This window comes from Drosophila sechellia, chromosome 3R (genome assembly GCF_004382195.2).
Source record: "Drosophila sechellia strain sech25 chromosome 3R, ASM438219v1, whole genome shotgun sequence".
Lineage (NCBI taxonomy): Eukaryota > Metazoa > Arthropoda > Insecta > Diptera > Drosophilidae > Drosophila > Drosophila sechellia.
The window spans coordinates 861,182-888,398 of NC_045952.1; the positions used below are offsets into that span (position 1 = coordinate 861,182).

Sequence of the window (27,217 nt, forward strand, 5' to 3'; positions counted from 1 at the left end):
CTGATGGGTGTCCTGCCCAAAGAAAGAGCATCGTTCTCCCGACCATTCACGTATACGGGCATGGATTACGCCGGTCCGTTCGATATAAAGAACTATACGGGAAGAGCATGTCTTATTACAAAGGGGTATGTGTTAGTTTTTGTTTGTTTCTCCACCAAGGCCATCCACTTAGAGCCTACATCTGACTTAACGACCGAGAAGTTTCTTGCCGCTTTCTCTCGTTTTGTATCCAGAAGAGGGTGTCCACGTCAAGTCCAATCAGACAATGGCAAAACCTTTGTTGGCGCTGCCACCCTGCTTTCCCGCGATTTCCTTCAAGCCGTAAAAGAGTCGGTGACGAATGCCTATATTCATCAAGAGATACAATGGCAATTTATTCCTCCGGGGGCACCCCATATGGGAGGCCTTTGGGAAGCAGGCGTAAAAAGTTTCAAGACGCTAATTTACAAATGCACTGCCACACGAAAATACACGTTCGAAGAGCTCTCCACGCTCTTGGCAAAAATAGAAGCGTGCCTTAACTCCAGGCCGCTCTCTCCCATGTCTGAGGACCCGACAGATTTGCTGGCTCTGACGCCAGGTCATTTCCTTGTCGGGGGACCCCTTATGTCCACGGTGGAACCCGAAGTAAAGGGGGAAACGAAATCCATTCTTAATCGGTGGCAGCATTTGAAAGCTCTTCATCAGCAGTTCCGTGTGCGATGGAAAGAAGAGTACCTCAAAGAACTCCACAAGCGCTCCAAATGGCAGGCCCCGTCCAAAAATCTCCGCATCGATGACATGGTCGTCATCAAGGACGACAACTTGCCCTCTAATGAATGGCGGCTCGGCAGAATTGAGTCTGTTTTCCCAGGAGCCGACGGCAACGTCCGTGTAGTAAATATCCGTACTGCGCGTGGAGTTGTTAAACGTCCAGTAGCAAAAGTGGTGCTTTTGCCGACGGAGTCTTCCGAATCTCGACAATAATAGGCGCTCCTATCGTCCTTAGTTGTAGTTCACTAGCTATCCATTATCATCCACTAATCATCCATTATTTTTCATTTCGTTTTCGATCTCCGTTCGACATTCGACTACGCGCAGCATGGCCCCTCGTCAACAAAACGCACGCAGTGCTCGTGCCGTGGAGAGCAGACGTACCCGAGGTATTCAATCCTACCGATGCCGAGTCTGCCGCGGTATCCATCCTCTTTGGAAGTGCGCGAGGTTCCTAAAGCTCAGCGCTGAAAAGCGTTTGCGAGCAGTCCTCATTAACAAATACTGCGCCAATTGCCTCGCTCACGAGCATTCCACGGGAGACTGCCGAAGCGGTGATCGTTGCAAGAAGTGCGACCGATCCCACCACACGCTGCTCCACATGCACGAGCGGGTTAGCTCGTTGTCGCGGTCGCGAGCGCGCTCACGTCTCCAACCGGTGCCAACCCGGCAAGCAGCTTCGGCCTCGTCCCAACGTTCCCGCCGGCACAATCCGCCAACTCAGCGTAGGAGTTCATCGCCACGACGCCCGGAATCGACCACGCCAGGCCCATCGCTCTCGTCGTTGCTGCAACGCCACAGCGTGAACATCCTTCCCACAGCGCTGGTCAAGTTGGAGACCGGGACGAAGACCTTCGAGACCGCAGCACTGATCGATCCGTGCAGCCCCATGAGCTGCATCGACGCTTCGTTGGCGTCAGCCTTTACGCTTCCGATGACCAATGTTGGCGACGAGAAGGTCTGCACGACGACGATCCGCTCCAGGATCGACGCGAATACTAAGCTGGAGGTCGTGCTCAAGATCGAGCCCAGGGTGCAGATCCGCACATTGAGCGACACCATAGTATCCAAGTACCGGGACATCATGCTGGCTGATGACCAGTTCCATCGGCCGGCTACCGTCTCCATGGTCTTAGGAGCAGATGTTTATCCTAAGGTTATCCAATCCGGATTCCTGACCTTCGACGAGGGAATGCCGGTCGCTCAAAAAACTGTGTTTGGGTGGATCGTGTCCGGTGCCTGCAGCCTGCCGTAGGATGGCTATGTTGCAACCCCAGTGATTGCAAGGGGGGCGGAATGTTCAAGTTACGGGGTGTGGACTGTCACCCGCTCTCCGCTCCCTCTTACGCTCCCCACTCCCTCTCACGCTCTCCCGCTCTTCACCACAGAGTCTCCGAGGAGTCTCCGCTGCGCTTGGGAGAACCCAACCCATTAGAATAAGCTTTAGTGTGAAATAACTACCACGATCAATAAACGTACGCCCGGTCGCGCCCGCGCATTTACAAAGTCAAGTGTTCGCTTTTCTCCGAGTGTTCGATTTTCAGCAAACTAGGAAATTTCCAGGACCAGCAACCCCATCACCCTAACATATGTTTTTCTCCATTTTTTTTACACCATCTTTCACATTACTACACAGCTACTCACAATACAAGACTTATTATGCTTAGTGTAGTGATCATCCTGGTTGCAGTTGTCCCTTTAGGTTGTGTCCTGTCCGTTAATCGACTGCGCCAGGTACCAGTCTCTTGGGAGTGATGTACTTCCGTATGGTATTTTGATTTAAGACATTCGGCCTTTTCTCTTCTGTGTTCCAAACTAAACTGAACTTACTTTATTTCTCGAATAAAAGCTTAAGCTACAAGTGTTTGCTGTTGCGGCAGTTCCAGTTGTTCATTCGAACTGTCGCAATGCTGAGTCGGCATTGCAACAAAGTGTAGTGATCACTTGAGATCACTGGGCGATGAAATGCTTCAAGGTATATATGGTATGGTGTATGGTCGATTCGGTAACTCGGGCAGTTACAGCGTTTACAGTTCCGGGACGTCCATTATTATATTAGTTCAAAGTAATGTCGTTCGGACTATGTAACGCTCTGCAGACTATGTGTCGGCTCATGGACGGAGTTTTTCCTCCAGAATTGAAGCAAGAATATGGTTGGGGTATCTGGATGACTTGTGTTTCTAAACACTTTGTGTTGCACATCAAAGTTTTTAGGAAATTGGCTATCCGATTGCAAGGGGCGGATTTGACATTGAATATAAAGAAAAGTCAAATACTTAGGTTTTGTAATAGGCTTAAGGAAACATCCACGAATCCAAACAAAATCTAATCGATTGTAAATGGACCAGCTCCGAGATCTTTGAATAAGACTATGGGATTTTTGGGACTCGCAGGGTGGTACAGGAGGTTTATCGCAAATTTTTCTGTTTTTGCGTCACCTATAACGGACTTACTAAGATTGAAGACCAAATTTATGTGGACGGAAGCCGAGAAAGCGTTTGAGGAGCTTAATGCGGTTTTGGTTCAACTAAATCAGCAGGGGGAAGAGAGACCCGTGCCTTATATGTCGAAAAAACTTAATTCAGCGCAGCGTAACTATAGTGTTAGAGAAAGAGAGTGCTTGGTAGTGATTTTAGGTATTGACAGATTCATGTTATCTGGAATTCCAGGAATTCTAAGTTGTAACCGCTCATGCAAGTTTAGCTTGGTTCATGAAGCTGAGTAATCTTAAAGGAAGACTAGCTAGGTGGGCTACGCAATTACAGTTACAATATGTTTTCAATTCGTCATCGGAAGGGTAAGGACCATGTGGTGCCAGACGCGCTATCGCGTATCTATTGTAAAGAAATCGCGGTCATTGAGTCATATGGACCGGATATTTATATCAGGAAAAGGAATATGCAAATCTGAAATCAAAAATTACAGAAAACCAAGAAAGTTACCCGGCCGTGGGAATCATAGACCAGTTTGTATATATTCGGACGAGAACGGTTCTGATGAAGGCTCAGGCTCAGAGCGTGTGAGCTTCACGCTTTTTTAACTACATATGTGGTATGGCATATGAATTCGTCCATTTATTCGCCGCAATTCAATGCGGCAGAACGCGTTAATAGGTCAATTATAGCAGCTATTCGAGCGTACTTGAAAACAGAACACACCGAATGGGATCACCACATACAGGCAATAAGCTGCTCCTTTTTAAAACTCAGTAAATTAATTCTAATCTGCGGTCTAGACCCGTTGAGTACAAAGTTAACCAGGATGTTTTTCGCCGGAATTTAGCGCAAAGTAAATTTCTGAAAATTATAATTTCGAAATTTTGTTCCACCTTTCTGAAGGCTAGAGTGTAATCTGTTATGTGTTGGAGGATATGCTAGGATAGCTAGTTGGAACGTTTCATACGAAAGATATTCGTCAAATTATTTTATGTCTAATTCGCGACGTTAAGAACTACTAATTAGACAGTGGTTGTAGGAGACCGCGGGAATCAAACGGATTTTGAAAGTAAAATGGATTGGTTAAAATTTTAGTACATTGTTAACAGACGGTAGGCGAATCCGGCAGCTCTGTCCTAAAACCAGTATTCGCAAAACGGGAAAGAGAATGGCATTTTGCAGGTGAATGGCAATCCTCTTCTTGAAGCTGTTTCCCGGGTATAAAAATGCGAAACACGCGGGACGCTACCTATTTTTATTTGGGACAAAACGCAGCGAAATCACGATCAGTGATTTGTGAAAGCTTAGGAAGTAATGCAAGTATGCTGGTCTATTGTCTACGATTGTGAACATTGCAAAAACACTGATCAAAGAGCGTTGCGAATTATTTCGCTTATAGTATTCATACGCCAGGCTTGCGCCCAACTGGCGGATACCTTAACCGTATCACAGCAAAGCTACATTAATCTTAACCACGTTGCTAGGTAGTGGATATATCTGTAATTTTGGCAGCTGCCCGAAAGGGTCATTTAATAACGTTACCCAGAAGTCGGAATTCGATCAGGATCAGGAACACGCAGACTCCATAACGAAACCTAACCTCAGTTGTACCCGTTCTGAGTGTTTCTTTCCGTGGTGGGGTGGGGGCTTATATCATTTCAGCAGCAGGAGTTAGGAGTGTGAGAAGGCCTAACTGCAATAGGCTTCCGTTATCTTAGCAAGGATAGATGAAAGATCGACAACCAACAACCCAAACTGCAAAAATCTAAATTTTGTAAACGGCATCTACAGGAGTTAAACTGCGCGGTGAAACTAGATTGGGATACATTCATGCTTTACATAATCTCCTACAGTACGTCATAAACCAACGTGGGAAGGCCTTCATCACCTTGTAACTACAATGACTGGGTCATTGAGCTGGGCACACTGGAACAGCGCGAAAGGTGAAAAATTTTCTCCGTTGTGATAAACCAAAGACAAGTCTTAAATAGTGGCACAAATTGTTAATAGTGACCCTCAAGTCGCTGTCAGTGATTTTGTAGTGGAACTTAACCACTTTCATAAAATAAAGACTGAGAATTTGTTTGCACGAAGTGGGGCTCCGCTGCCAGGCGGCAACCTAAGCTCTGCTTCAGGTGACGCAATAGTAAAGCGCTTCTAAACTGTAAAGCGCAAGACAATACCAGGCGCTTCTCCAAATCTTGAGAGGAAGAAACTGAACCCTGGCAAGAAGGATGATATCTCACAAGCTAGCTACAATGGCCGATCAAATCGTTTCGGGCTCCTCGTGGGCACTCCAGCTAACATGGAATCTGAACTTGAAAGTGACGAGCAGCCCAGCACTAGCCGCCAAGCTGCTATAGCTGCGCAGGAGAGGGCGGAAAAGCTGGTCAAAAGGTACTTGATGTACATACGCCCCTAAAACGCAGCGAGCCTGGCACTCCCACATCAAAGCCAGTCAATATATTCTTTAATAATATTGCCGCTGCGGTCAATAACAAGGCGATTTTGGAAGTGAATACTCTATGCCATATGAGAGTGGTAATAGAACCACTTCGCAAGCGCACTGCTATCGTGCAATGTCACCGATGCTAGCAGTTTGGTCACACGGCCAAATACTGCCGCAAAGCTCACATATGTGTGAACTGCGGGGGAGAGCATCCTGCCAAGGAGTGCACTCGACCACGCAGTGAGGAATGCACTTGCTACTGTGGTAAACAGCACCCAGCCAATTATTCGGGCTGCACCAAGTACCAGGAGTATCTGCAACGCTCGAGGCCGAAGAGTGGACATGGAAGCAAAACCAAAGGTACGGGTGGAAGTTTGCCACGCTACACCACTGGAAGCAGGGCGACTGCTTCAAGGCGACGCTTCCTATGCATCCTAAAGTCACTGAGTGATAGCATTAACTCCCTTCGGGCGCTCCAAGAAAAGCAGATGGAGCTCATGATGATGATGCTAAAGCAGCAGCAACAACAGACACAGCAGCAGGGGCAGATTCTTAATCTGGTCCTATAAGTTTTAGAGCGGTCTACTGCCCACCGAGATTTGCATGGACTACGGACGAGTTTAAGGACATATTGGAAGAGTTCCAGACGAAATTCATCGTTGCGGGCGATTGGAACGCGTCCCACTGGCTCTGGGGTGCGGGAAGGAGCGACCAAAGAGGCATTGCACAAGCGAATCTCGTCCTAAATTCGGAGCTGGACTCGCTAGCAACAGGAGGACCAACAAGATACCCGTACGGCAGTAGAGGCTCACCAGGGTACATTGATTTTGCACTGTGCTGGGGATCCACGCTAACATAAGTGCGGTTGTTGAGCTTAGCTCCGACCACGTGCCTCTGGTAATTACGCTGGATGCGGGGGCAATATGCTACCCTAAATGGAGCGGCTTATCGTACTAACCATACTTATCGTACTTAGTCGTACTAACCTTAAGGTATTCCAACTGGAATTTCAATTCCAATTCCAACTTCCGCAACTGGAGTCCACACTACCCCTCAACACTGCCTTAAACTCTGGACAGGACGTTGATGATGCTATTGAACAGCTCACCAACAATATCAAGTAAGCAGCTAGATTGGCATCTCGGCAGCCCGCGGCAGATCGAATCCCAATAACCAGGGAGATCCTGCTGTTTATAGCTGAGAAGAGGCGCTTACGTACTAGGTGGATGAGGTCTCATCACCCGTTGGACAAGACGGAATGGAATCGAGCGCTGAGTAGGCTCCGATGCGCGTTGGTGCTGCACAAATCCGCATGGGACAAGCGGAGGTATTCGCTGCGCACCTCGCCGAGCGATTTCAACCATTCAAGCTTGCCAGCCTGCAACAGGTTGAAGAAACTCAGGACCAGTTGAACCAAGCGCTTCAAATGGATCTGCCAATCACGCCGTTTGAAACCTGTGAGGTAGCCGAAGTCATTGTGCGCCAGAGTAACAACAAAGCACCAGGACATGACGTCATCTGCAACGCCACATTGAAGGCCTGCCCAGGCAAGCGATCCTCTACATAACGTAGGTTTTCAACGCTATTGTGAGGTTGCAATACTTCCCTTATCAGTGGAAGCTCGGGATAATCTCCATGATCCACAAACCTGGCAAGCCGGAAAGGGAGCCCGCCTCCTACCGGCCGATCAGTCTCCTCCCTTCAATTTCGAAAGTGTTTGAAAGATTGATTGCTGTCTGGATTGTAAGGATAATGGAAGCCCAGGGGATTACAGGGGATTACCCCTGAGCACCAGTTCGGTTTTCGTGCTGGCCACTGAACTGTCGAGCAGCTCCATCGGGTCGTCGAGCAAATTCTGACTGCCTACGACAGTAAGGAATATTGTAACAGCCTCTTCTTGGACATTCGAGAAGCGTTTGATCGAGTGTGGCACATTGGTCTTCAACTAAAAACCAAGCAGACGCCTGCCACATATTTTTGGGTTGCTAAAATCGTACCTGGAAGGAAGGAGGTTCGCTGTGCGCTTTCATTTAGCAATATCCACCGTAGTGTCCTCGGCCCCCTGCTCTACTGCCTGTATAGCCACGACATGCCGCAGCCTGATATAAGCCTTTACGGGAAATCAATGTTGGCCACATTTGCCGATGACATGTGCGTCACCTACAGGTCCCGATGCGAGCACGACGCAGCCGATGGTATCCAGGACTTTGCATACCGGTTCTTGGAATGGGCAAGACGTTGGAACATTAGTAAATTGTCGTTGTTATCCAACAAGCTGACAATTTACAAACAGATCTTAGCACCAAACTGGAAGTATGGGTGCCAAATCTGGGGCTTGGCATGCGAAAGCCAAATCAAAAGAATACAGAATCTATCCAAAATAAGGTCGCAAGACTCATAACCGTCTGCGAGTGGTAAACAGATCTCGCCCACCAAGGAGGCTCAATAGAAGGCAACCGAGGGATCTCATTTCCCGATCTCCTTTAACAACGGTCAGCAGAAGCTGACGCTTATCGTAATTTCTATTTGTTATATGTAATTGTTATGTACTGTATTATTATTGTAAACTAGAAAAAGATAACTATAGTTAGCCGGCGCGCCCAAATGGGCAGAATTAATAGAAAAGAAGGACACAAAGGGGCTCCAAGATTTCCCCGTATGCCTAAGTAAATAAATTAATACATTAATTAAAAAAAAAAAATAAATAAATAAAAGTGTTCATACGCCAGGCTTGCGCCCAACTGGCGGATACCTTAACCGTATCACAGCAAAGCTACATTAATCTTAACCACGTTGCTAGGTAGTGGATATATCTGTAATTTTGGCAGCTGCCCGAAAGGGTCATTTAATAACGTTACCCAGAAGTCGGAATTCGACCAGGATCAGGAACACGCAGACTCCATAACGAAACCTAACCTCAGTTGTACCCATTCTGAGTGTTTCTTTCCGTGGTGGGGTGGGGGGCTTATATCATTTCAGCAGCAGGAGTTAGGAGTGTGAGAAAGCCTAACTGCAATAGGCTTCCGTTATCTTAGCAAGGATAGACAACCAACAACCCAAACTGCAAAAATCTAAATTTTGTAAACGGCTCATACGGGAGTTAAACTGCGTGGTGAAACTAGATTGGGATACATAATCTCCTACAGTACGTAAGTAAGGCATTCATCACAGTTACAACGACTGCGTGATTGCATAATATATTAGTTTGATTTTGGTTCCCCATAAGTGCAAGACCATGAATCTCTTAAATTTGAACCTCATAAGTAACAATGAGACGGTTATCCAGATTAGAGTTTATTGATCTAAATATCCATACTATTAATTTTGTTAAGTAAATACTGAAGTACGGCACAACAAAGTAAGAACAAAGTAAAATATATTAAGAATGGAAATAGCCATTTAAGTTAACCTAACACGGAAGGACGAGCAGTGCACGTGGAGAGTGATCCTTGGAGTGGAGGGTCAGTGGAGTCAGTGGTCGGCAAAGGTGGTCCCAGGCCGAGCGTTGCCTCAACCCGTGGTTTTTACACCCTGCCCCATAACATCCTAGTCCCGTTCCGGACAAGAAAAACAGTTCGTTACAACCTTTGGCTCACTAAAGAATTCATTTCTTCCCAAGCTTGGATTTCGGATTTTTACGTTAAAAAAGAGGCTATTCCCAAAAGGAGAGGGTCAGCTTTGGCAGTTTGCTCGCGCACAGGAAAACCAGAACTGGACTGCAGTTCCTTAAGATCATGACCAGATTCTTGGGATATCGAATTCAAGTTCAAAAGTAACTTGAGGTGGCTTTTGACTAAGAGTCGTTTGTTTTGGAACCAAACTTGAAGCGCTTCACACGCCGAAGCGAACCCCACATTCGTAAGGTATTTAGATGCGATGCCTTTTCCCTCGCCGGTTGTTTTCGTGAGGATATGAAACATCTTCTCGACCGGTGTCATCCTCGGGTTATTAATCGGAGGTAGTCGCCATCGAAGACTTTCGTATCGCAGAATGCAAGTGGTAACCGGATGAAATTATCGGCGTCGCTCTGTCAATAGTTTCGCCAATTTGTGCTGCGCATGACTCGTATACTGAGTAGCAGTAGTGATATTTGGCCTGGATCCTCCTGGGGAACGATATACGAGCATGTTTAGTACTCTCTTTCGCTGACAGCAATGAATTTTTGCAAGGCTGCGGTTGCGCCCGATTGCTTTTTTTCACTAGATCGACTAACTGCAGAGGGATTTTCCGGGGTTTCCGCTAGTAAACCCTCGCTATACGCTTTCGTCAATGTTCAAGGGCAATGGGGAAATGACAATTCTTGGAGTTGCCCTTCCTTTTCCATTGGGAGTGGAAATCGCGGTTCTGCCTTTTTGACTAGCGGACTGTGGGGCTGGAATATGGCGAGCGGGTAGCGGAGAGTGTGGGTTTAGTTTGGGGGTGCATTTGTCTCCCTCTATAGGCATACTCAGTTATAAGCGGAGAAAAGAACAAGGCAAGGAGGCACGCCGAGAAAAAGTGGAAGAGAAAAAGAACGGCTCTGAATGGACAAAGTCCCGGCGGAATTCGAATAAATATTGTAATTGGACAATTTGAAGCAAATCACTTTAAAAATACATAAATATAAATAGCTGGTAGCTGGTGCCTATGTAATATTAAGAACATTTAAGTATAATAGCATACTACAATATAGCAGAACTTTGTTGCTATGCTTATGTTTATGCAACCAATAAGGCCCAAGGCGGATGTAACATGATCGTACACTTGAAGGCTACAAAGTATAAGTGCATGGTCAGCATTCCCACGCCGACCAAATGCATAATACATAAGTACATAGCTCGCTCTCTCGATAAGCCTAGATATATAAGATATACATAAGAAAGCCTCTCCGCCGCTGGCGTATCCGGCAGCGCAGCTACGCGGCTTAGCCTAAGACGAAATATATTCAAAACTCACAACGCAGACACTGTAAAGACGTTGAACTGGCAGAACCATTTCTGCCAAACAAAAATTAAATAAAAATCAAATTAAAACCTAAGTCAGCCTGACGGCTGCAATCAAAACCAAAAGACTTGTGTTATCAAAGAACGACCCATTACACTAGCTAAATCTAGCTATTAAAAACTAGTAAGAAAAGCTGATAACTCCGGAGGGAAATATTAAATAATTATCGGAAATTATTTAGGTTGCTTGTTTTTTATCCTCTAAGAAATAAAAGACTATATCGGGGGGAAAATAATTAGACAGAAAGCCGGGAAGCATGCAAATATAAATTTTTGGTTAAATATATCGATACAATTTTTTATTTATGTTTGGAACGAAGGGTTTTTCTTTTCTCAATTTGGATGTTTAGGTTATATTTTTATATCTTTATTTGTATTAGTTGTATAATATAAATGTGTATTGTATTGTGGTATATATTTTTGAGGACATTTTTAACAGCAATTTAGGGACGGACGATATAAATGAATTGCGGATTTGGTGGGGTAATATATATTTATATAAATGCTTGGGCACTAGCGGATCACAGTGAGACGTAGCAAGGTCCGATATAGGCAAAGTGCTTATGTAAATTAATTTCCGTTAAATTAAAAGCTCAGAAACTTTAGGTCGTTGTGGTTTTATTCAACTCTAAATTGTGACTGAACAGAAAAGATCTTATGGTACCCTAAGCTAGCTGTGGGTGTTAGGAAGCGACGCGGCAGAGCTCTGCACATCTGGTTTGAACTAACCATGATCTGCAATGTCAGCAATTTGTCGTCAAGGGCCGAAAATGCACACGCAAGACAAACTGCGGACGCTGTTAATGACATTTGCGACGTTTTGAACGGATGTTTAGCTTATTGAACTGAGCAATGTTGCAATATTTTGTTATTTATTATTTTAGGCAATTCTTTTTAAATGTTGTTTTGTGTTATTAGCTGTGTTAACTTGTATGCACTTTAAAACAATAGAGAGTGCTATAGACGAGTTCCCCGACTATCAGATACCCGTTACTCAGCTAGTGTGAATGCGAACCCGAAAATTTTATAATTCTGGAATATCAATAGATATTGTGGAATAAAATAAGTCAAAAATTTAGAATTGTTCAATAGTGCGTTTTGCAGGTGAAAGGATTTACGGGACAAAAGTGTTTTTGGTATACATATAAAAATTGGCAAGACAAACAATAAATCGAAGAAACATCTAAACATTTTTGAACGTGTGGGCGTGGCAGTTTTGGTCGGCTATAAGGCCCACCCTAAAGGGCGTGGAGAAAATTATTTTGGCAATTCTATTGGCTTGGCAGTTTTTGCCGATTTTAGGGCGTTAGAGTTAGAATACCGCTTCCACTCTAACGCCTCAAAGCCGCACTTGTACCGAAATGCCAAAAAATATTGAAATTCCTTGTTCACACTTCCAGCCGAGTAACGAGTATTCGGGAAACTCGACTATAGAATTCTCTTTTGTTTGAGAATATAATTAAAAAGGCACGAACAAAAAAAAATAAATTTACATATATAATATCACAAATATATTCTCAAAAAATATAAATTTTTAATTAGAATTTTGAAATTTTTATTTGGAAATATAGTTTTATTCGCAATTAAGAATTACTTATTGAGCTGATAATTTTAAACAAATCTGAAGAAAACACAGACTTAAGAGTTCCGATACCAGTAAGTGGGATTTTTGAACTGCTGCTGGGTGATCACCTGGTTATGTTGAAAAGAAAATTATGAAAAATATAAAAGTCATTTAAATGTATTTACCCTTTAAAATATGAACATTTACGGACTTGGAGTTTGCATTTGACGGTAAGCAAGAATATTGCCCTGAGTCAGCAATGCTTGCTCGTTGAATCAACAGATACGATGTTGTTATGTCTCCTTTTTCAGTTATTACTGAAACTCCTCCCCTTGGTGAATCATAGTTAATTTCCTGCGAAAAAAGTAATGCTTTTTGTTGGTTAAAGAGTTATCAATTAGAATTATCGAATAGGAAAGATATATTCAAAACAAAATTTTTTAGTATCGTGGCATTTGGGAAGATAAAATCTACTGTTACTAAATTAGACCAAACCAATTAGTGCATAGCTTGAGGTGTGTCAGCTATTCGTGAGAAAATTTATATATATACCCGTTACTCGTAGAATAAAAGGATTCGTTGCCCAGTATGTACCAGGCAAAAGGACACGTTTCTGATTTCGTCCACTTGCTTCAGCAGTATCAATGCCCTTTGCAGTAAAATTGTGGCCACATGGACGTCGCCGTCGATTGAGTTTACCCTGGCCATCATTTCGTCAACCCTCCGCAGGGAGTCATGCGTAGCGTCGAGAACCTCGTATATATCATTGATGAGTATCTTTTTCTATACGGCGTAACGCAGGTGGGCCGTACTATTGCCTTTTGGTATCTGGACCTACTAAGGTACGGTTGCCACACAATCCACTAGGCGATCGCTTCTGTATTGATAACACTGGGCGTATCTGGTAGATTACCCACATCAATTTCCTTGTCATTTACATAGTGGTGTATTTGCGCCACCCAAGCCGGACAATTTCATTAATTCCATGAACAATAAAGCTCTTAATTGGTTCCCGTACCGTATGCAATCTGCTCAGAATGTGTTTTGATAAACAAATTCTTTGGCAACGATAAACGAATTTTTTGGCAAACGGCACTTAGCAATTTATGTAAACAAATTCCAAAGCCTAACCTAAGCAGTTTTGCTTGCCCTCTCTGAGGCTTCTCCTCAACTTAAGAATCCAAGAGCAATGCTCTCCCAAAATGCACAAACATATTTCTTAAGTACAGAGGCTTCTCCTCAATTTCACTTGCATTTAATTTAAAATCTTAAGCTGAGCATTAGACAATATAGAACAAAAATCGGTCTCCATACTTAAATCGTCTTTTTTATTTGGAAAAAACTTTGATTTCAGCGTTAGACTAAGTTTGTATACGAAACGGATCATTTAATAGATTCAAGGCGATTTGTTTTAGCCTTTTACCTATAACTATATACACAACGATATTAAGGAAATAACATCACCAGAACGAATGAAGAAGAGGGACTAGCGTCGAAGAAAATCTAGCCAGTGCAAGGCGTACGAAGACCAGAAAATTGGGGTCGAAAAGATAGAGTCAAGTTAACGAGTAGTAAAAGAAGTCGTCGAGGGAGGTTGTCCGATCATAGAAGTTAGTGGGTCGGAGGGTCAATTGTCGTCAATCGTAGTTCTCGCTGGGGCTTATCGCCAACTTGCGCTTATGCAGCGTTACCTGTTTCTCTTCCTGGATCGTTCGATACATCTTCATAAGGCGATACGAATTCTTCTTTACCTTGGGGAACAACAGTATGTACAAGAGTAAGGTTCCATTCGTCATGAACGAGGGACGTAATAATTCGATGGCGTCAACCGTATTCTGATAAGGCAAATTACTAACCTCTTCTAATATTTATTCGACTTCCACAACGTCCAATCTCTTAGACTTTATGATTCCCGTTATATAGATTCATAGTGTTTTTGCGTGTTTAAGTAGTTGTGTTCGCTTGTTACTTGTTAAGTTTTATACCCTTTACTCGAAGAGTAAAGATATATACAGTATGTCTAGAAACTGTGTACACACTGTGAAAAAAGTTGAATTTTTGACTTTAAAGGTAAAGATTAAGGGTTCTTTGCTTAATTAAACTTATTTTACTTATAAATCAAAAAACAAATCAAAAATATTAAACATACAAGAAAATAAACAACAAAATCCTAGTTTACACAGCTTTGGCACTGTCAAGAAACTCTTTGCACGAAACACTAAATCGAAGGTTAATCTTAAAGTTTTAAATTATTTTATTAAAATTTTAAAAGTCCCCCGTTGGCTATGGCTACATATATATATTGTGAGGAGTCTTAAAACTCCCCACAAATCGCCTGTAGGGGAGCGGCCCAGCGACAGACGTGACGAAGGGCAAAGCGGAAAGACCGAGAGTTAACGGTGCCGCAGTGGACCTTGGACTCCGCTGGCCAAGGGCGAAGAGGTCGAACGGTAACGGTGCGGGAACAAAGAGGACGCACCGTGAACTAACGGTACCGCTGTGGACCTTGGACCCCAGCGAGTCAAGGGCAGGCCGGTTAAACGGTAACGGTGTGGGCATAAAGAGGACGCACCGTGAATCAACGGTCCAATACGTGGACCTTGTACCCAAGTGGGCCGTGCGCAAAAAGGGAAATAACGGGATCCCTGCGGCCTATAAAGGGTAGGCGCGAACACGAATGAGGGTCAGTGAAGGAGACAGTGAGATCACGTGCGGAAGGTGGCCGAGTGTCGGAGTATCAGTCGAAGGTATCGGAAGTGTGAACACGCGGGCGAACGCGAAGAAAAGGAGCAGTGCGAGCATCGGGCGGCAAGAAGCCCGAAGGACTCAGAAGGACGAATCGCCACAAGCGCGTGGAGATTCTGGAAGCGGAGGAGAAGGACCCGACGTGCCATAAGGATCGTTGGAGTCAGTGGCTAGCACAGGTGGTTCCAGGACGAGCGTTGCCTCACCCGGGACGATACACCCGTGCCCCATAACATCCTAGATCCGTTACGGCCGAAGGAAGGACTTTCGGAAGCTAAGGCAAAGAACCCGACGTGTCTGCGAGGGTCAGTGGAGTCAGTGGTCGGTAAAGGTGGTTCCAGGACGAGCGTTGCCTCACATCGAATACAGAAGAGAACCGGTCCCGGTGCGGCACGGTTTTGTTCCAAACCCAGCACAAGCCTGCCACAGATGCGGTGGTCAAGGCCACTGGGCGCAGGAGTGCAGGAACCGGCCAATAAATTTTTGCTGGACCTGCGGAAGAATCGGGCCAAGGACTTTGGAATGCTGCCACAGATCGGGAAACGCCATGCGACCCCAGCCTCAGAGGGGCAACCAGGGTTCGCAAGACGCTGCCCCTCACAATTAATGGGCAATCTGAAGGCGGAAGAAAGGCAACTGTCCGCCACAGTGCTCATAGACGGAGTAGGGATAGAAGCCACGGTGGACACTGGAGCTACGGCCAGTTTTATCAGCGAGGAGTTGGCGGACAGGTTGCAGGCGGCAGGAGAAGTCTTACCTACGAGAAGAAAAGTTAGAATGGCAGATGGACGGTACGAAGATGTCACATCGATGATCGAGGTCGACATAGGACTCGGCAAGAGGACCGTTCGGATGCAACTGCTGATCCTACACAACATAATCGACGCACTGGTATTGGGTTGGGATTTCCTAACAAGAGTGGGAGCACGTGTGGAGTGCGTCGGACTGACCGTAACAATACCAGTGTGCTCAACGGAACAAAGCAGGCCAAAGGAAAGGCTCTCAGTGGCAGTCGTGGGGACGTCTGATTTCTCAGAGGAGGACGTGGACGGATTCTTGAGGTCGGAGTTGGCTAGTTTGGAAAACGTTCAAGGGACGTCAACCGTGGCAGAGCACCGGATAACAATGAAGGACGATCAACCGGTCAAGCAGAGGTACTACCCAAAAAACCCTAAGATGCAAGTGGAGATCAACGCCAAGGTCGACGAGCTACTGGAAAAAGGATGTATCGAGCCGTCTAGAAGCCCGTACAGCTCACCGATAGTGATGGTGAGGAAGAAGACAGGGCAATGGAGACTGTGCGTAGATTTCCGGCAGATAAACGCAAGGTCCGTGAAGGATGCGTATCCGATGCCGATGATAAATTACATCCTGGACCAGCTAAAAGAGGCGAAGTACATAAGCAGTCTAGACCTAAAGGATGGATACTGGCAAATTCCGTTGGAAAAAGGGAGCCGGCAATATACGGCGTTTACGGTGCCGGGAAAAGGGCTGTTCCAATGGAAAGTGATGCCATTCGGACTGCACTCAGCGTCGGCAACGTTTCAACGGGCATTGGACCAAGTAATAGGGCCCGAGATGATGCCGCACGCGTTCGCATATCAGGACGACATCATAGTCATCGGACGGACGCTGCAGGAACACATGCGCAACTTGAAGGAGGTGTTCAAGAGGCTACGAGCGGCGAACCTGAAAGTGAATGCGGATAAGTGCAAATTCTTTAGGAAGGAACTACAATACTTGGGTCACCGCGTGACGAATCAAGGTATTGGAACGGATCCTGAGAAGGTAGCGGCAATAGCGCAACTGAGGCCGCCAGGAAACGTGAAGGAGTTGAGGCAGTACTTGGGAGTCGCATCGTGGTACAGACGCTTCGTGCCCGATTTTGCGACGCTGGTGCAGCCATTGAATGCGCTCCTAAAGAAGCAGGCAAAATGGAAATGGGAAGACGCCCACCAAGCCGCATTCGAGGCCGTCAAGGCCAGACTGGTTGCCGATCCGATTTTGGCGTGCCCCGACTTCACGAAAACGTTTGTGTTGCAGACGGATGCCAGCGACTATGGGCTGGGTGCGATCCTTACACAGCATTCCGAGCGAGGCGAGCGAGTAATCTCCTACTCCAGTAGAACGCTAAACACAGCGGAGAGGAACTACTCGGCAACGGAAAAGGAATGTTTAGCAATAGTATGGACGGTCAAGAAGTTGAGACCGTACCTGGAGGGTTATCGCTTCAAGGTCATCACGGAGCATATGGCTCTGAAATGGCTGAATAACATCGAGAGTCCGTCCGGCAGGATTGCGAGGTGGGCGTTAGAGCTGCAACAGTACGATTTCGAAATCGCGTACAGGAAGGGCCAGCTGAACATCGTCGCCGATGCGCTTCGAGACAACCACTGCAGGAGACGAGCCGAAGAGTGAGCGTGGAGGACGACGAACAACCGAGAGAACAGCAGGGATGTAAATGGCTGGAGGAGATGAGGAGAAAAGTGGAGCAGCAGCCAGAAAAGTTTCCGGACTATCTGGGGGAAGATGGAAAGCTATACCGGCACATACCGCATCGGGCGGGCAACGAGGAGGTGGCGTCATGGAAGATGTGTGTACCGATCGGGCAGAGGCAGCGTGTCATGACCGAGAACCACGACATGCCAACTGCAGGACACTTGGGAAGCCGCAAGACGATTGCCAGGATTGCAGCCCGGTATCATTGGCCGGGAATGCATCGGGACATAAGGAAGTATGTACGAAACTGCGAGAGCTGCATGAAGTACAAGCCCAGCCAGCTACAGGCGGCCGGGAAGATGTTAACACAGGTGCCGGAAAAACCATGGGCAACCGTGTGCACAGACTTCGTGGGCCCCTGCCACGATCGAAGCATGGAATTCAATGCTGCTGGTCCTGGTGGATAGATTTTCAAAGTGGACCGAGATCGTCCCTATGAGAAGGGCGATAACTGAGACGCTGCGAAAGGCCGTTCGAGAGCGGATAGTGGCCAGATTCGGAGTGCCCAAAGTGATGATCACCGACAACGGCGTGCAGTTCACAAGTAGGGTGTTCAGGAGGTTTCTGGAGGAGCTGGGGGTACGACACCAGCTCACGGCTCCATATACCCCGCAAGAGAACCCTACGGAAAGAGCCAACAGGACCGTCAAAACAATGATCGCGCAATTCACAGGTGCCGATCAGAGGACATGGGACGAGTACTGGCCGGAGCTGCAACTGGCGGTCAACACAAGTGTGGCGGAGAGCACAGCGTACTCGCCGGCGTTCATAACGCAGGGAAGGGAGCCGAGGCTGCCCAACGCGTTGTTTGACGAGAAAACGACCGGGACCGGAAAGTGTATCCAGACACCGGGGGAAAATGCGGAAAAATTAAAGGAAATATTCGAACTGGTGCGGAGGAATATGGAGAAGGCGGCACAGGATCAGGCACGGCACTACAACCTCAGAAGACGGCCGTGGAAACCCAAGGTGCGGGAAACAGTATGGGCAAAAGAGCACCACCTGTCAAAGGCAGCCGAAGGTTTCGCGGCAAAATTAGCCCCAAGATTTAACGGGCCGTACACGATAAAGAAATTCACGTCACCAGTTATATGCGTCCTAGAACACAAGACGACTAAGAAAGAAAAGACCGCGCACATCAGCGATCTGAAGCCGGGAAGCGCGGACGCCGACGGGCCAGGAGATTTCGAGGAATAGTAAAAAAAAAATTTTAATTTAAAAAAAAATAAAACAACAACTAAAAAAAAAAAAAAGGAAGAAAAAAAAATAATTAAGGAAAAAAACAACAACAAAAAAAAAGGGGAATAAAAAAAAAAAAAATTAATTTAAAAAAAAAATAAAACAACAACTAAAAAAAAGAGGAAAAAAAATTTAATTAAGAAAAAAAAAACAACAAAAAAAAAGGAGGAAGAAAAAAAATTAATTAAAAAAAAAAATAAATAAAACAACTAAAAAAAAAATAATAAGTGGAAATATATATAAGTAAAAATAAATAGAAAATCAAATCGGGGGGAGGAAGGGGGGAAGACGATACAAGGTATCGAGTCGAAGCAGAAGTCAGCAACACAGGCCCGTCAGAGCGCGAGAGTGGGTCAGAGACGCTACGCAGCCAAGCTCCGTTATCAGTACAGGAATAACGGAACGGAATAACGGAATAAGGAGCAGACGCAAAACCGAGGTTTCGGCGCGGAGTGCACGGCTCGAGCTAGGTAACGGTTAACATGCACACAGCTGCGGATGCCGTGGGAGGCTCCGTTATCAGTGCAGGCCCACGGAATAACGGAATAAGGAGCAGACGGGAAACCGAGCTTTCGTCGCGGAGAGCGCGGCTCGAGCTAGTCAATTCGATTTGAGATCATCATGGCAGCGCACGTAATTAACGCACGGGAAGGTGGAGAGACCGGCGCCGGGGAACAGCCCGGATCGATATGGAGTAGGGATTCCGATTCCTACCTCCAGCTCCTGGCGTCACCCCTGGTGTCGCGATCTCCATCCCCGGGGAGTGTGGAGGACCCGGAGGAAATCCCGGATATAGACCTCGAGGACGACCAGCCAGTGGCGGAGGAGGAGGTCGCGGCCGAGGTCGTCACCCTCTCCTCAGAGAGCGAAGACGACGGAGGCGAGACGGTCACGCCGGAAGTGTCCGCGGACGAGGACGAGACCACGCGGAAGGCCAGGGCGCGGATGGCTTACCGGAGTATCCGGCGGGCTACGCTGGGCCAGGGTCGGATACGCCTCGGAGTCACGCCGCCGACCGAGGACCCGGTGGAGATGAGGCGGTTCATGGAGGCACGAGCCGCCACCCTGCGGCGTCTCCAGCAAAAGGTGGACGCACGGAGGGTCGCCGCCGCCGAGACCGCATGGCAGGAGCGTTTGGCTCGGCTGCAAGAGGAGGAGGAGGCGTTGTGGGCACCAACCACGGAGCAGCCGGAGCCCACGCAGCCGCTGGCAAGACAGCTACCGCCGCCGCAGCCGCCGTTGCCATTGCCGCCGCCGCCACGGCAGCCGCCGCCGCCGGCGCAGTCGCCGCCCCCGCCACCACACCGGATGACGGCGGCGCAGTCACCGCCACCGCCACCACCCCGGATGACGGCGGCGCAGTCCCCGCCACCGCCACCACCCCGGATGACGGCGGCGCAGTCACCGCCACCGACACCACCACGGCCGCCGCGCACGCCCCCGCCGCAACCTCACTCGCCGACGCCACCACCCCAGCAGGGGGAATAGCCGCGGTATGACAGGCAACAGGCGTGGGAGATCCCGCAGGCCCACGTCGGCCAGGTGGTCCGCACATTCGAGATGGGCGGGCGGCTATGGCACCAACAGGCGGTGACGTGGACGTGGACGTGGCCCGCGTCGGTGGAGACCGAGGACGCGCCAGAAGCCCGGGTTTGGGAAGAGGCGGAAGCGATCGGCTGGAGAACGCCGGACCAGGAGTCCCGTGATCCGCGATTGCGCGCCCGAGCCAGAGAAGCAAACCCGGAGAAGGAGGGCCCGAGTGAGGAGAGCCCGGGAGAGGCGAACCCGGAGAAGGAGGAGTGGAGCTGGCCTGCGCCAGGTGAGGCGCCACCACAACCAAAGCTGCCGAGGCAGATGTCGTGCCCAGAGGCGCGGCAGCCGCCGCCCCGCCCATACCCCTGCAGGCAGGCGTCGCTGGACAGGCAGAAGTGGAGAGGGGTACCGAAGGAGGACTGGCCGCCCCAGGTGGCCGAGGAAGCGGCTCGACAAGGGACCCGGAGTCGACGAGGGCACTGGGCCAAGTTGTTCGAGCTGGGCGGACAGCGCTACCGCCTTAAGGTACGGAGGGGCGGGGAGGTTAGGGTGACGGTCGCCGAATAAAGACGCCAGCCGGCAAGGCAAAACCTTATGTCTGGGTTTTGCAACACCGGCATGGTGACAAAAAAAAAAAAAAAACACACAAAAGGAATTTTGGGGCGGGAGGGGAAGGCGGGAGAAGTTGAATGTCGAACAGATGGAGCGGAATCGTCAGCGACACCGGGGCGGAGGACCGCCGGGACCAACAGTCTTAAAAATTCACCGAAGGAAGGGGGAGATGTGAGGAGTCTTAAAACTCCCCACAAATCGCCTGTAGGGGAGCGGCCCAGCGACAGACGTGACGAAGGGCAAAGCGGAAAGACCGAGAGTTAACGGTGCCGCAGTGGACCTTGGACTCCGCTGGCCAAGGGCGAAGAGGTCGAACGGTAACGGTGCGGGCACAAAGAGGACGCACCGTGAACTAACGGTACCGCTGTGGACCTTGGACCCCAGCGAGTCAAGGGCAGGCCGGTTAAACGGTAACGGTGTGGGCATAAAGAGGACGCACCGTGAATCAACGGTCCAATACGTGGACCTTGTACCCAAGCGGGCCGTGCGCAAAAAGGGAAATAACGGGATCCCTGCGGCCTATAAAGGGTAGGCGCGAGCACGAATGAGGGACAGTGAAGGAGACAGTGAGATCGCGTGCGGAAGGTGGCCGAGTGTCGGAGTATCAGTCGAAGGTATCGGAAGTGTGAACACGCGGGCGAACGCGAAGAAAAGGAGCAGTGCGAGCATCGGGCGGCAAGAAGCCCGAAGGACTCAGAAGGACGAATCGCCACAAGCGCGTGGAGATTCTGGAAGCGGAGGAGAAGGACCCGACGTGCCATAAGGATCGTTGGAGTCAGTGGCTAGCACAGGTGGTTCCAGGACGAGCGTTGCCTCACCCGGGACGATACACCCGTGCCCCATAACATCCTAGATCCGTTACGGCCGAAGGAAGGACTTTCGGAAGCTAAGGCAAAGAACCCGACGTGTCTGCGAGGGTCAGTGGAGTCAGTGGTCGGTACGGGTGGTTCCAGGACGAGCGTTGCCTCACCCGGGACGATACATCCGTGCCCCATAACATCCTAGTCCCGACCGGACCGACTTGTCGTCCACGTCAAGGAGCCAGCGGCACCAAGGAGGCAAGGCGTTACAACAGGAGCGCCGCAGGAAGTAGCGAGCTATCCATAAGTCGCTAGAAGAATCATTCCCTATATTATAAATAGCACAATAAACGACTAGAACCTATTGCTTTTCCTTGGTCGGGCAATCACACAAATCATAAATTTGGTGGGACGAACGCACAAACTCTCTGAGCTAGCCGCTGCAATTAGTAGCGAGCAAAATAAAGAAAATCAGTTCGTTACAATATATATGGCTATATATATGTGACGGAGCGTAGATTTAATCCAAATTGTGAAGCGTGTCCCTGTAGTTTTCCTCTTATTGATTCTTGCCGCTGCGTGTGTGTGCTTTTCCTCGTTCTCTTCTCGATAGACACGCACGGCCACACACTATCAGGGCCACACTCGATCTCAATGTTATTGAAATCTCACAATCGATTACAACTCGTCCTATCGATAAGTCTCGTGAACAGTTGACCATCGATAGGGCGCCTATTTCAAAATATCATTCCCTTCTCCGACACGGCCATTCTGATAAATTACACGCCCTCGTGTATGAGCTACCCTCTGCAATAAATCAACCTTCAACCTTCAGTTGTACTCTTAATGTGACAATCTTATTCATTAACGACTTTGAATTTTTTTAACTTAATCTTTAACATTCATTATTCATTTCTTAGAATTCTTCAATTTCTTGACTATTTCGTTCATTTAAGCAATTTCTTTTCAAATCAAAATTTTATTAATTTTCCTTCTTTCATCTCGTCTTTACTTATTCTATTTTCTCATTTTCTTTTCTCATTTTCGTCTCTTATTTTCTTCTCTCATTTTCTTTTCCCATTTTCGTCTCTTATTTTCTTCTCTCATTTTCTTTTCTCATTTTCTAACAACATTATCATTTTACCACTCAGGGTCAGGTACCGCCACGTAGCCATCGATAAACTGTGTACTTCCATACACCTTCCGCCAACTGTCTCTTTCAACAGTTTCCATTTCATATCTTTCAACAACTTCACTTACTGTCTCTTTCAACAGTTTCCATACCATTTCTTTCAACAACTTCTCTTACTGTCTCTTTCAACAGTTTACATATCATCTCTTTCATCAACATCACTACTGTCTCTTTCAACAGTTTACATTTCATCTCTTTCATCAACATCACTACTGTCTCTTTCAACTGTAAAGAGGTGCACCAATTGAGAACACGTGTTTGCCTTGTAGTTGAGTGCAGCCGTCGGGCTGACTTTTTATTTATTCGATTTTCTTCTTATCTTTTAGAGTAGGCAGAAATGGTTCTGCCAGCTCAATGTCTACAGAGTGTCTGATTTTACAGTTTTGAATATATTTGGACTTAGGCTAATTCGCGTAGCTGCGCTGCCGGGTACGCCAGCGGCGGAGCGGCGTTCTTATGTATATCTTATATATCTGGGCTTATCGGGAGAGCGAGATATGTATGTACGTATGTAATATGTATTTGGTCGGCGTGTGAATGCTGACCATGCACTTGTACTTTTTGCCTTCGAGTGGGCAATGCTCTTATACTTTGTGGCCTTCGAGTGGGTGATCATTGCATCATTGCTTAATATTGCATAGGCACATACTACATCTCCCTCCTTTTGAAAAATAACGTAACCTAGTGAAGTTATTTTGATTATTAAATGCAAATTATTTTATTTTTAATTTTATTTTGTTTGTGTTTTTGTTTGAACAACAATATTTGATTTTGTAATGCAAAGATAAAAATATACGTAGTGTAAGGAAAATTTGTATAAATGATTAAGAAAATATAAGTTTAAATTCAATCATGAATGAAATTTCTTTAATCTATCTTTATGAACTATTTGTTTTTTGTTTTTATTAGTAAGTAGCGTAATATTGTTATTATCTCCTATGCTTTCTATCTTATAGGGCCCCGTATATTTAAAGTCTAATTTATGACCTACCTCATTTCTTAGTAAAACTTTATCTCCTACTTCTAATTCTATGTCTTTTACTGTTAAGTCATAATTTTCTTTATTTTTTTCTTTGTGTGCTTCAAGAAGTTTTCTTGCTCGAGCATATGCTACCTCTAACCTATATTTACTCTTCTTAGCGTAATCATCTATGTTATATATTGGTTCTATGCTATGTAGTTTATTAAAATGTTTTGGTAAATTACTTGTTCTACCGAAAACTAATTCATATGGACAATAATTATGTACCATAGATGGGGTCGTGTTGAAGCAGTATACGAAATATTGAAGCCATACGTCCCAATCGGTTTTGTCCGTCGATATGTAGGATCGTATATACTCGTTTAAAGTTCTATGACTTCTTTCTACTACTCCAACTGTCTGGTGGTGATGAGCTGTTGATGTTATATTTTTTATTTTCAAATATTTACACAGGTCAGTAAGTATTGAATTCTTGTACTCTGTTCCCATGTCCGTTATGAACGTCTTCATTGGACCGTACTTTAGAATAAAAGATTCAAATATAGCTTTTGCGACTGTTTTTGCGCTTTTATTTGCTATTGGTATGGCAACTAAGTACTTGGTTAAATCACATATGAGAGTGACTGCGTACTCGTTACCATTTTCTGACTTGGGTAGTGGACCAATTGTGTCCACGACAACTATCGAAAGCATGTTCTGGTGTGTCAGTTATAGTCATTGGAGTCTTTGTATGCTTTGTTGTTTTTTCTTTTTGGCATTTTTGACATTTTCTTACGTACTCTTTTATGTATTTACTCATATTTTTCCAGTAATAATGTCTTTTGACCTTGGCCAAGGTTTTTGTAATGCCTGTATGCCCTCCTTGTATTGGATCGTCATGTAATGTAGACAATATAGCTTCTTTTTCTTTTTCATTATTTATTTGGGTCACCGGGATAAGTAGCGCTACTTTTAAATTCTTTAATATTTTATTGCCCATATTTTTAAATTTATCTATTGAAACGTGTTCAAAGATTTTCTTCCACGGTGCCATTTTGATTTGGCTGATATCATATATACCGGCTTGCAATTCAAGCCTTTGGAGAAATTGATCTATATCAAGAATTCCATTAGTATAAAGATCACCAACATCATATCTTGCAATGATTTTCTTTCCATGTTTAAATAAACATATCGTGTCATTCAATTGCAATGTCACTACTTTTCGTACCTCGTCATTTGCTATGACTTCGTATACGTTGGGCTCTGAAGCTATTTCTTTGGTTTGCTTTTGCAAATCCAATTATTCTTTTCCTGCGCAGGATTTTTGTCTACTTTGATATCTTGTAGTGACTTTTAATATATTTCCAGTTATATCTTTTAGCTCTTTGATGGTTATTCTTGATAACGCATCTGCTACATGATTGTCCTTGCCCTTTAGATACTCTACTGTAAAATTATATTCCTCTAGTTCAAGCCTTATTCTAGTTAATTTAGAGCTGGGGTTCACCATCGAGAATAAATATGTCAATGGTCTATGGTCTGTTTTCACAGTGAAGTGTTTTCCGTAAATGTATGGTCTGAAATGTACTATTGCCCAATGAATTGCTGCTAACTCTTGTTCTGTTGTACTCTTATTGCTTTCACCTTTCGTAAAAGCTCTTGATGCATAAGCAACTGGGAGTTGGTGGCCATTATGGTTTTGAGTTAAAACTGCGCCACACGCTTGCTTGCTTGCATCTGTTGTTATGCAAAATTCTTTGCTGAAGTCTGGGTACTGCAAGAGTGTTGGGTTAATTAGCTGAGATTTTAAATGTATGAATGCTTTTTGACATTCATCTGTCCACTCGAATGGAACATTCTTTTTACATAATCTTGTTATGTGCCGCGAATAGTCGGCGAAATTTTTGATAAAACGTCTGTAGTAATTGCAAAATGCTACAAAACGTCTAGCGCTGTCCGCATCATGTGGAACTGGGTAGTTCTGAATGACATCATATTTTTTGTCATCCGGCAAAATTCCTTTGTCTGTGCATTTGTGTTCCAAAAATGTGACTTCATGCATGAAAAATGAACATTTTTCAGGATGTAACTTTAGGTTGTATTCCCTGCATTTACCAAAAACTTCAGTGAGGTTTTTAAGCATATGTTTTTCGGAACAACCTATGACTATTAAGTCATCCATATAAAGGAATGCTTGAGACGGTTCTATTCCGGAGAATGCTATAGTTATCATTCTTTGGAATGAATTAGGCGCTATTTTTAAGCCAAATGGCAATCGCGTGAAACGATATGAGCCATTGCTGGTTGAGAAAGATGTTATATCTCTCGAGCCTTCATCCAGTTCGATTTGATGAAAACCTGACATTAAATCAAGGCAGGAGAAATATTTTGCTCGACCAAGTTGGTCCAAAATATCATCTATTCTCGGTAGTGGAAATTTGTCAGCTAAAAGTTTCTTATTAATTTGGCGATAGTCTATTACTAATCTCCATTTCTTTTATCAGAATTCGGGCTTGACTTTTTGGGTACTAATAGCAAAGGGCTATTTTACTGTGAAACTGATGGTTCAACTATTTTATCTTTTATTAATTTCTGAACTTGGGCTTGTATTTCTTCCACTTGACTATGAGGGCTTCTATAATTTTTCGTGTATACTGGCTCATCATCTTTTAATCTCAACTGTTGTTTATAAAAATTATTAACTGTTATAGGTTCTGATTCTAATGCAAATATATCTATATATTCGCTGCATATATTTTCTAATTGTGATTTAAACAATTCGGGGAAATTTTTCTTTAATTGAGATAAGACAGTTTTATTTCTGTGTTCACTATTTGCCTGAACTACATTGTAGTTCGAAAGTGGCTCATATTTTAGAGTGTCCATATTGACTAATTGGTCGGAATCGGTTGTATTTAAAATTCGGACAAATGTATTACTTGATGTTGCGATTGTGTTTGCAACATAAATACCAGTTTGAATTTCCTGGTTTGGAATTAAAATGTTATCATCTTTCGATGATACTATTAATCTTCGGACAACTTGGGATCTTGCTGGTAATAACGTTGTGTTAATACCAGAGCTGTATGCTATGGGAATATATATTGGAAATTTCAAATTGTTTGGTCTAATTATAAACCAATCTTCTTCTTGGTTTAAATCGATTTGGCAATTATATTTTTTTATGAAATCTATTCCGATTATTCCATCACACGGTATTGGAAAGTTTTTATCTACTAAATGAAAATCGTGTGGGATAATGTATTTACCTGTCTGTATCTCAATAAAAGTCTGTCCTCGAGACTGAATTTTCTGTTGGCTTATGCCTTGAATGTTTATTTTATTGGTTATTTGAATATTAGAAAATTTGTCAGAGTTCTCTTTGAGAATAGAGATATCTGCACCTGTATCAAGTAGAAAAACTAGTTTTACGCCTGTTTTGGCATGAAT

The 27,217-nt window shown here is 45.5% G+C and overlaps 1 protein-coding gene across 6 annotated transcripts in view; it reads right to left on the minus strand.

The window, feature by feature from the left end:
• Positions 1-12,165: 12,165 nt before the first annotated feature.
• LOC116801758 (neurotrimin) overlaps positions 12,166-27,217 on the minus strand; it is a 149,260-nt gene continuing 134,208 nt past the window's right edge. For 3 of the 6 annotated variants that reach the window (XM_032723094.1, XM_032723095.1, XM_032723096.1), the window contains exons 6-7: positions 12,369-12,537; positions 12,166-12,311 (exon numbers count right to left, since the gene is read on the minus strand). In XM_032723094.1, coding sequence (XP_032578985.1) covers positions 12,214-12,311; positions 12,369-12,537 — 267 coding nt within the window. In that variant the 3' untranslated portion in view covers positions 12,166-12,213. Of the gene's footprint in view, positions 12,312-12,368; positions 12,555-27,217 lie in introns of those variants that run through there. The other 3 variants (XM_032723090.1, XM_032723089.1, XM_032723092.1) reach the window with 3 other exon arrangements.